At 40.3% G+C, this 11,435-nt stretch overlaps 1 protein-coding gene across 1 annotated transcript; it reads right to left on the bottom strand.

Moving 5' to 3' along the window:
• Positions 1-2,544: 2,544 nt before the first annotated feature.
• Positions 2,545-5,745, bottom strand: CTXN3 (cortexin 3). Its single transcript, XM_090037214.1, has 2 exons — positions 5,722-5,745; positions 2,545-5,510 (listed from the first exon to the last, which is right to left on the bottom strand). Exon 2 carries the CDS (start codon positions 5,461-5,463, stop codon positions 5,170-5,172), a length of 294 nt encoding a protein of 97 aa, XP_089893340.1. The 5' UTR covers positions 5,464-5,510; positions 5,722-5,745; the 3' UTR covers positions 2,545-5,169.
• Positions 5,746-11,435: the final 5,690 nt, after the last annotated feature.

Here is an 11,435-nt window from a genome sequence, read left to right as displayed (position 1 = left end):
ATATCTTACAGAGCTACTCTTACGCCATCTTCTGCAGCTCTAGATGGCTCCAGCTACAGCAGTTCAGTACAGGTCTGTTATGTAGTGAGATGAATAGGATTTGAGAATCCCTCCTCCTGGCAGAATTCTTACTCTTAACTAAGTAATGGGTTTTAGGGCATGGAGCAGATGTGGGACCAATGGATCTCGCATAACAGTTCCCTTTCCCAAGGCAGAATGCAGACTCATGATTGTAGATCTCATCAAGGAGCAGGTATGGTATTACTATACAGTCTGGGGCTTATAGTCTAGTGATCTCAGCAAAGTGTAGGAACCCAGTCCTGTCTCTAATACCATCTCCACTCCATCTCTGCCTTAGGGCAAATCTCTTAAAATCTCTTAAAACCTCTCCTTCCCCTTCTGCACTGACTCTCAGGGTCACTATGAAGATTAATTAGCATATAGGAATGAGAAGTACTATGTAAAGCAACTCATGCTTCCATGATGACACCTTCCCAAGGTGAACAGGATCCACTGAGATGTAGGCTCTTTTATCAATGCTGCAGAAATTACACAGACTCTGTTAAAAAGGTGCTGCAGAAAACAGGTCTGAAGTGCTGCAGAACTCCAGAAACACTGGTAACAGGATGTACAAAGTGGAAAACAACTGCTTTTTTATGCTCACTGTGGCAGCATGAATAGGAGCTTTGATTTACAAACTGAACATATTTGCTAAGGAAGAAACTGAACATAAGTAGTGGTCACTAACATGAGGGCTGATTTTTAAACATGTTGTTGTTACAATACCACGTCTCTTGTGCTTCAGACACTCTTTACGTCCCTCTCGAGGGTGCCGTAGTGGAGATAGAATTTTGCTACCTTCACTCTTGCCTGGTGGTGATGATGATGATGATGATGATGATGATGCCTGATGCTGATGTTTTTGCTTCTCAGTAGGGTAGCTCCATGCAATAGCAGCTAGATTGCTTCTGGTAGTGGTACTAACCACCAGTACAGAGCAGTGCAGATGCACCTACAGAATGGGTTTCTGGGCTGGAGCTTACCCGTCTTCTTAACCTCACAGGCCCTACTACATTTGAAACCCGTGAGCCTTTTAATTCTGGGAGTGCAGTGACAGGACCTGATTAAAAGGACACAAAACCAACTTATTCAAAACAAATGTTTATTTATACCTCCAAGGTACATCACATGCAGAGCAAAGGGCAAAAACAATACAGTCTATGCATATTTTTCCTCTTATTTAAACTTTAAGACTTTCTTGCATTCAAACCAGTCATCTGGTGGAAGAAATAGTCTGTTGGGCTGTCTGTCTCCACCTTCTGGCAGTGACATCTACCCTAGTATACACAGCCCTGAGTTTGCTTTAAACTGTATAGCTCAGGTAGTGACAGCAGCATAGCCACAGCATACCAGTCCATCAGTACAGAGCCACAAGAATATTTACCCAGGTTCCCAGACAGGTTTTGCAGCATGGGTGGAGTTCCATGCTGCTGTGGCTATGCTGAGCTAGCTGAATACTGGGGCAAGGTAATTCAAAGCCAACTCAGCTATGTGTGCATAAACTGATGTCACAGCTTGACTGCAGCACAGAAGCTCTTCTTCCCGCATACTTTGCAGGCAGCTGCTGCCAATCTGCTCACCAATTCTCCCCCTTCCTTTTCAATGGCCAGGATCCTATAATGCAGGAATGTCAGCCCAACTGGCAGCCCATGGGCTGCAAGCAGCCTCCAGGTGATTAAATAGGATCCCCTGACTCCCACCCACCAGCCACTCTCCCTATGGTTGTGGCTGCAGCAGCAGCCCAGGCTCCAGGTTCCCCCTCCCTCTGGCTTCCCCTTCCTGCCTCTGTCCCTTCTCTATGGGATGGGGCAAGGGGCAGCACAGCACAGCCTGCAATACTGGAGAAGCCTCCAGCGCAGGGTGCCTGAATGGCACAGTGCAGCAGGGCAGCTCACAGCTAGGGAGCTAAGGGTGATTCAGGGTACCCAATGCAGTGGTGGGGGAGTACACAAAGTGCAGCAGCAAGGTCGACTCAGGCACACAGTGCAGCTGCAAGGGGTATCTGGGCATGCAGCAGAGCAGGAGAACAGGTGGTAAGTGGCAGGGGCACCAGGGTGCACCATGCAGTGGGGGTGGGAAGCATGCAGCCCCAGGGCCCATGGCCCCCATTGATATGGCTCCTGCTAATGAGCCTGAGGGACATGCACCCCCTAACTGCTTAGAAGTTGGACAGCCCGGCTGTAACAGTTTGATCTTAGGATAAAGTCTACCTTACTAGCCTGGTTGACACTTGGCAAGTGGACTGACCAGGTAAGGCAGGGTGTCAAACTCATCTGGCCCCGCAGACTACATGAGTGACATGGGACTGTTCCCCAGGCCTGAAATCCGCCCCCACCCCACTCCCTTCTGCATACCCATCCAGAACCATACTTGGTGCCTGCCCCAAACCAGCTAGAATGGGCAATGCATGTGACTTCTGTCCAAGACCAGGCAGAGCAGGCACTGCATGCAGCAGTCCTTGACTGACCAGAGGAGGCATTGTGGGAGCTGGATCCAGCATATGGGGGGAGTCCAAGTTTGGCCCTGCATACAGTTTGTGTCCTGAAGCATTTGCTGCATGTGGCACATATCCCAGACCCTGTACACATGGCCAGTCCAGAATGTGTCACACGTGGCATGTTGGTCAACTTGAGGCCCAGGGCTAGCACAGGGGATGGATGATGTGGGTGTTGTGTGCAGGCCATGTCTTGGACACCTCTGAGATAAGGGATTCCCTTCTTGCTCCTTTCAAGAGCTTCTGGCTACTCTTGTTTGCTTCCCCACAACAGCTCCCTTTCACTTTATTCCTTGATCTCAGGCAGGACAATTTCCAGCAGATAAGCCAGGACACATAGGATATGCATACAAATAATACATATAAAACTCTTATTCTCCACAGTAAGTGGAGTAAATATATGATTTTATGTGGAATATTAACATTTTAGTGCATTTCTTCTCCATATGTCTGTGATAGTCTCCAAGGAACAGTTGGATAAACTAGCACATTGGGCCTAGCCTATATAGCAGAGTCATGTAGAGCTGCTTTGACCCTCAGACTTTCCATTTCCACTTAATATTTCCACTTAACCAGTCAGCAATTCTGTATTCTTATGAACTTGTTCCCATTTTTTCCTACCTGGAATGAAATACTATTCTGCTCTTTCAATGGCCTGTTCTGTATAGAGGAAAAAATGATTTACCTAAAATGATGTGCTGCCAAAGTGTTTTCAGGAGATGATTGTTAAGCTTTGACAATATGGCTAAATCACCCTACTGGGATAACTTATCTCTGTGGTTCATTAAAGTGCACCAGAAGAACATCTTTCTCTCTTCAGAATGGATCAGGAGGCACCAAGTGTCAGATTTTTCCCAAACTCCAAGTCCCACTTGCAAGAATTCCCAGTGACCCAACTGGAACCCTATGCTATATTAGTGTTTGCCCAGGAATATTGCCTCCTTTTTGTTGCAGTGGGGAGAAAGCTCTTATTTATATGTTTATTGTTTAAAGGAAAAGAAATGAACAGATTGTTCACTCTCACACCCTTCCCTTTTCTAAATATACCTGGAATTTATTGCAGGCCAAAGGGAGGAATGATGTTGGAACCTCGTACTAAATACTGGCAGCACATTGCTAGGGGCTGGGCTGGCTCAGCAACACTGAGAATATTTTTCTATCTTGCAGTGGCACTGCTACCCAGATACCTAGGAAGCAAGCCAGAAGATTGTGTTTGCTTCTTTATCTGAGTGGGGTTTTTTTAATGCAGAAGAGCATGAAGGCCAGATCTTCAGCTGGCACAAGTCAGCATTTCTGCCAACTGAGGAACTGGTGTTGAATGTTCCCTGTGAGGACAGTAAACGAAACACAGCACAGAGGGATTGTAGCTATTGATAACCCCAAAGTTCTTACACTTGATGTAGCTTAATTTAAGGCACAGGCTGCTCACACCCACTGAAAGAGGCACCTCCTTCCCTCTTGCATAAAGAGATATTCAAACTGCACTAAACTAAAATGCTTTACAAGCTTCTCATGAGTTTACATCTGAGCAGACTGGCCTTTACACACTTAGCAGTTCCAAGCACATACAGTAGCACTCCTAATACAGTGGCTCTCTATGGCTAAGCAATACTTGTGATCATCCATTATCCATTTGAATTTTAAGCAACCACTCCAGTCCATTTTATGCAATCTCTTAAAACTCAATCTTTTGATCAATCATGTAAACAGGTTTTTAGCATACAGAAATGGCTTTTCTTTGACCATGAACAGAATAGTTAATTCACTTTCATTTGCTCTTTTCATCCTCAGATATGTCAGTTATCCAAATCAGCATGAAAAAACAGCGCACGACTGACGCACAATGGAAGGCAAAACGAATACGCAACATGAACAATTGACGAGCACCGAATCAGCTGAAATGTTTTAGTATAAATCATTTGGCTAATGCCAGAATGGAGGAATCACCAATCCATTTGCAGAACCTGGCTTTGATTTGCAAAGACAAAAAATGTGCCAAATTCATCAAAGAATTTATTCACAATTAACACTTCTGCCAACTCTAGTTTGCTAGTACTACATAAATTCAATACTGTTTTCATACCAAGTAAGAACTGGCATTTGATTTTCTCAGAGGACATGCAAGAGTTCCCTACTTCATACCCCAAAATATCTTAAAGCTTTAAAACTTACAGCAACTCCCTTACCTTTCTGCTGACTGGAAAAAGTGAAGTGGAAAAACAGCTTAGTAGGACTTGGAAAAATTATAATTAGTTTTCAAATACAAATCATAAAAGCACACTCTCACCTCCTCTGTATATCTACAGACTATTTTCTAGTAAAAGTTTCTTTCATAAAATAAAGCTTTCTCCAGCAAAACTAATCACAATATTATTTTACATTTTAAGATATGACTGAGACTATTTATTGTTACAATGCATTTTGAAGGAGAGTTTTGCCAAGGAAAACTTTAGATTTTTCTCCTTTTCTATTGGAAGGATTGCAACTCCACCTCCAAATGTTTGACTTAATTTACTGTAAAAAGTACAATTTAATATTTTGTGCACTTGTGTGAGGCAGTTATAGCAACTGAGGAAACCTGGGGGTGGTGGTAATGCTTCTGAGTTTTCAGTCTCTTAAGCCAATGCATAATCAAACTGGCCTTTCTCAAGTCCATCAAGTCCATCAGCCCAGGTAGATGTCGGCATACTCCTGTATGGATCTAGGAGAATTCGGAAGCAACGGACAATGAGGATTCCTAAAAAAATAAATAGTAAAATCACAAAGACAAATGTGGTTTTCTGTTCCAGGGTCATACTAGAGTCTGGTGGAATATTCTCAGCTGGCAACAACGCAGAAGTGAATGGCTCTCCTTCCATTGTCCAGGGAAGCTGAAAGGAGTAATCCCACAATTTCCTTCTTTTCATCATCAATTTGTTGAGGTCATGGTAGAAATCACTTGAATGTACTTTTTCATCTACAGGGAAAGAGGGGGGCAGGGGGGAAATATCAGATGGAAGTAAATCCTAACAGTCATTTGGTAAACATAGGCATTAGTTTTATATGAGAGATATTAAGACTATTCTTGGATACCCAGAACAGTCCACTTGACAATATGACCGCTAAGTACTATTGGGCTTAAATGTGATTGCATCCACTGTATATCATGCAAACAAAAAGATATTTACATTGCCATAAGTAAGCTGCCACTTTCAAGGGTGACCTGATCAGTAGTGACCTATAAGCACACATGAATAAAAACAATTATCACATCGTGTTTATCTGAGAAAATAATTATATAGTTATATATAAACTGGTATTAAAAAGTACACGTATTTCAAATAAAACAAGAGAGACAAAGGGAATAGGTAATAAAGCAGGAAATAGAGCTTCACAATTTTTAATATCTGAACCAATTTATAACTGAGATGATACGGAGATGTAAAAGTTGTTAAGTTCAATTCCTTTGAAAGCATGTTCAGCTACAGCTGATGAAAAATTCAACAGACTGACTAATAAGGAGCACTGTAACCTTTGGAGCAACCAGATTAATAAAAGTGTCAGATCTCAGATGATACATGAAAAGGGAAATGGTAAGTAAGTCTTAATGATAAATAATCTTGTTATAAGAACACAGAAACTGAGGCACAGGATTGTAACATGGTACCAATGTTGCTACAGTGAAGGTCAAAGACAAAACTACTTCTATACTAAAGGGCCCTTTTAGTCACTGATACCCTGATTCAGGAAAGCTTGGGTCTCAGACTTCATTTATACTTCAGCATGTGCACTCAGCTAATTGCATACTTAAGTTCTTTGTTGATTTGGAGCCTTTAAATGCCCTCCTAAAACTGCTTTAGAAAGACACATTTCATCATGCTGGCTCTCATTTCAGGCATGAAAATTTTGGGGTTAGATTGGGGGTTTAGGAGGTTAGATTTTAAAATGTAGGCGTTACCTAAATATGGTTAGGAAGAATGGGCAAGAACAGCGAAATGGAAAGTTTTCACTTACCAGGAAAATTTAAGATTTTTACTGTGCTACTTTTAAATATCAGGACCCACTTGTATCTATTGGTCAGTAAAGCACAAATGTGTTGAATTCTTTGAAGATTTCAAAATCATGTACAGAAACTGCATGCTAAGGAATACTTTAATTCAAGATGTAAGCAGGGACAAAATGGCGTGACAGAGATTTGTTGTGTAACCACTTTCATAGCCAGACATGGCATTAATTGAAAGAAGAAACTGAAGCTGAAGTTGACTTTAGTTGAAGGTATAAAGGAAGGTTTGGAATTCAGATCAGACCAGTACATATCATGCTATAAGTACTTGCACCATAAACCAAAAATATTTTATTGCAAAACCATGTTGAGACCACCCAGTGCACTTAGGAACTTTTACCCTCTTAAGCAGTGAGCTTTTTGAAGCAAGAAGTGAGTCCCAATAGCTAACCCAATGAGCCCTTGAGCTTGGGAGAACATTTGATTTTTTTTCACTAACACATGGGACTTTGAGTCTTGCTGTTGGCTGTCACTGCTTTGTAAATCATAAATGAGAACAAAAAAAGGTTGCTAAGTCACAGCAATGTGCAAACCTTTCTCAATGTACTAGGACACCAGTAGCGCCATTGGAGTTGTATACCAGACTCCTCAAGGTCACAGCTGCCCCCTTTGTAGGGTGCGACCCAGAAATGATAATGCGGAGGTGGGGGAAGAAGCTCCAAGCTCTTTTACCACCTCCCCTCCCTGTGTGGATCCTAATGAAAGGCTTTTGATAGTCCAGGGAGCCACAGAGCTGTTATGGTGTAGAATTGTGCACATATCTTTCTCTTGTGCACATCTTAGAGGGGTGATGAGTACTTAAGCTGTAAGTCTGGGGCACAGTCCTTCTTGCTATGAGCAAGCACAACTGGTGCAGATTAACTCTGCTGTGCGGAGGTGTAACTTCAAATGCTGGCACCTGCTAACAGTGTGGTGGAAGCACTTACCGCCTGGCTCAGACTGGTGGTGGTGGCAGCTGCAGAGGCTACTGCTGCCTTGGCACGAGTTTCCTCAGTATGGACTGTGGCATGCGCATAATCTCCCTGGGACTCTCCTTCTGGCATTCACTCCGAATCTCCATCTGGGGCTGGTGCTTTATCATGTCTCTCCTCCCCCTTCCCACCCTTCCCCCACAAATTACGCTACTATCTCGGTGCACTAGCATGATATACTAATGGTATGCCCATTTTCAGGGCCTACAAAATAAAAGCGCAGAAACCAAATAGCTTGCCAAGGGGCCCACAGGAAAAATGTAACAATTGGGGATAGCAGCCAGAGCTCTAATTCTTTGTCTATTGCTTCAGCCATCAGATCCTTCTCCCACCTTTCCAGCACTTTATAAAATATTAAAGTTAATGGTGCAAAACTCAAATAATAGCACTTCGAATCACTGGAAATTACAGTTGAAATAGCAGCAGCAAGACAAACAAGAAAAAGCAAGACTGTACTGACTGAATGTTATTCTTGGCTGCTATTTTTAAAAACAAACAGGGCTGAAGCAGGGTTATCAGATGGATGGGGGATCCCAGAGGCTGGGGTTTACTTCTTTAAAGAAAAATAATCCTCTAGAACAGAGGTTTCTTTAGGCACAAGCTGCTGTCTGTATGTCTCTGAATTATGACTAATTGAACAAACAGATCACCTCAATGCAGTGAGTACCCCTACTGTGTTTGGATGAAGATGTATTTGCTTCAGTTAGCTGCTGAAATGGGTTGCTCACAGATATGACTAATCCTTCATTTAGTAAGTACACTCTAGGATACCTTGCTGTCCACATCAAACTCTGTTGTTGTTATTTCTTCTTGCAAAGATACACATAGCTAATTTTATTGATCTTGATATTGCACCTTCAACATGTCTCTCTTAATTTCAGGATCTCTGTATTTTTAAAACAACAGAACCCAAATTTATTTTGCTTTATGGCAGCCCAGAAGATTATTTTTCATTTAGTAGGGAAGTTTGTAGAATTAATGGCAGAAATTTCCATAGTGAATTTTTTTCATTTTTCTCTATTTTACCTTGTAGAAGTATGAAAACCAAATGAAGGATTGTGTCACTGCAACATAAAGGACTGATATATGAGTCGGGAAATACAGAATAATGATTACCACAGCAATCTTAACACTGTGGCATTGCATATCTGCCTGATGTTCATTTTACCAAAATCTAACCAATCTACAAAGATTGCACAATCTGTATTCTCTGGTCATGTCTGCAAACCTCTGGAGTTCCACTGCCTATCTCTGGCTATAGAAATCACACGATCACAGCACAAGTTAAGACATGCTTAGCAGGCAGGTTCCCTATCAAACAAAGTATAAAAGGTGATTTATATTAAGTAGCTATGATATAGATACTCTTTTATCAAATACTACATTACTCCACTTTAGAAAATGAAACAAATTTTTGATAGGAATATGTAGGCAGAGTTAAATTTTGTTTGGTTCACCTTAAATCGTTTCCCTGCTTTTCAACATTTAATTTTTTTAATTGAAAATTTCCATTTCTAAATGGTATCTTTAGGATTTATGGCAACATAGTAGTATGCTTCTTAGTTTAAAGGCATTATAGTAAACTAATAGAAAGGAATTGTTCTTCTTTTAACTATGGTCCTTCAGTAATTGTTTATAATGAAGTTGAACTTTGCACAGTTGTGTTTAAACTACCTTCTTCTGTTACCTTACATGGAAATAAATAGCATTTGATGTTCCTGCCTGTATGTTGTATATTTTTTGTTATGAAAGCTTCTTATGATGTACAAGCACCAGCAGGACAAGTCAAGAAGACTGTGGGATTTGATGATTTTTGTGAAATCTGAATCTCACCTTTGCCACTGTATGCTCTTAGGTTTTGTTGTTATTGTTGCTGGTTTTTTTAATTCTGGGGGGTTAGTTGGGAGAGTGGTGCTATTCTTACACTGTATGTACTTCTAAGCTCTGCAACAAATGGAGTCAAATAATTGAAAAAGTGTAATTTTTAAAACAAAGGATCAAAATGTGGGCTTCATCCTCATCTGGCATATATTTCAAGGAGTTCCACTGGATCCTATGATGTTACACAAGTTAACAGCAGCCAGAGATCTGACCCCATGTATTTTAAGTATGCTGAAGAAAGCATCAGGCTTTTGGAAACATCCTAACAGGAAACTCAGACATATAACATCTGGACCTTTTTTTAAAAGAATAAATGTCTCACAAAATTCAAAGTAAGAATAAAGCTTTGTAGTATTCCAGCTTGCTTTTATGTGTTTAATAAATTACCTGTTTAATAATATTTAATAAGTTTACAGTTGTCCTATGCAGATTTTCTAAAACTAATAGATGACTCTTAAATGAGTTGAGTCAAAGAGAATTCCAATCAGCACAGAACACTTAAAACCAGATATTCATATGACTAAAATAATACTTTGACCTGCGAGTTAGACAAGCTTTGTAAAATTCACTATTGGTAAAATTGGCCACAATCCTACTGCCTTCATCATCCTGTTGCTCATTAACAACAGATAATTTGTCTTTTTAAAATATCACTTAACCAAAACGTGTAAATAATAAACACTTCAAGGCTAAGGTTATATAGATATAGTCTTATTTCACTTTAAAATTAAGAAAAAGAGCCATATATTGCCCTTGGTTTCACTCTGAATTGGAAAACTCAATAACTTCAGAATTTAACTCTGTGTTAAATTCTGTGCATCAAGTGCCTCACAGTACATACACTGCATGCGAGTCTCTGGCTTAATGGCAAAACTGGGTTGCCATTATTGAGTAGTTAACATAATGTTAGCTATATATATTATTTTCTTATCTCACCCACTCTAGTTTAATGCATAAGCTTTTCCAAGTGCAAGTATCTGTGCACTAAATAGAAAGTATTTCCATGTATCCCCAACTTTATTGTAATGTTAGCACTGTCAAAGCAACCTGCTATACATGCAAGTTCATTATAATAGCTGCTAGACTAACAAGTGTAATTAAACGTGCTAATTATGGTATGTAAAACTTCCTCACAGACAACATTACATCAGATATTCCATAATAGAAACCCAGTTGTGCCATTAAACCAGGATACTTTACAGTCTCTCTGACCACAGTTATTGGTTAGTAAATGTGAATCCAGTTATCCTATTCCAGATTTACCATGCTTTATACTGTCTTACTTATCAACTTAGGGTCAGGAAACTGCCAATGTTTTCCATGCAGACTCATAACAGCATATTCTCAGCTTTTACCAGTGGAGCTTCAGACTGCTAGTATGGCCAGAGAAAAAAAATTGCTTAGTATTGATTATTAAAACAACCAGACAGGGTTAACTAGATTTCAGAAGCAATAATATTAATAAAAAACTACAAAAGGAAATGCTTTTTTTTCTAGGCTGCTTCTCCTGTAATATTGCACGTGGTGATTCCATGAAATGTGTACTGTAGTGTTTTAGGGGTGTACTTGGTAGCCGTGTTGGTTTGAGACAAGAAGACATACAAAAAACTAGAACTCTTGGACAATTTTCCAAAAACAGACAATTTTCTTGCGATTTCTCAGTTGGTCTAATAAAAGGTATCATTTTTGGAACCAAGAGTTCTAGTTTTTTGTATGTCTTACTGTAATGTTTAACTCACACCATTATCATTTATCTTAGATGGAAACATTCAGGAGAATGCCTTAGTGTATATAGGTTGTGCGTGTACATGTGCGATGTATGAGGGGGGAGGGGATAAAGTTATTGTAAGAAATGGTAGTGTAAGAATTAATAATTGACTTTGTGGAAGGAACTGCTCACTGTATAGGATATTTGGATTTAAACAAAAAGAACAACATGACAAGGTCAGCTGGTGTATATCAGCACAGCTTCATTTAATTTACACCG

Source organism: Crocodylus siamensis, chromosome 3, assembly GCF_052110815.1.
Source record: "Crocodylus siamensis isolate JL-2025a chromosome 3, ASM5211081v1, whole genome shotgun sequence".
Taxonomy (NCBI): Eukaryota; Metazoa; Chordata; order Crocodylia; family Crocodylidae; genus Crocodylus; species Crocodylus siamensis.
This window is presented reverse-complemented; position numbering and strand designations above follow the sequence as displayed.

What these genes read in the sequence shown, in the direction of transcription:
- CTXN3 (XM_090037214.1), bottom strand. Translation starts at nt 5,463, where the DNA reads ATGATGAAAAGAAGGAAATTGTGGGATTACTCCTTTCAGCTTCCCTGG.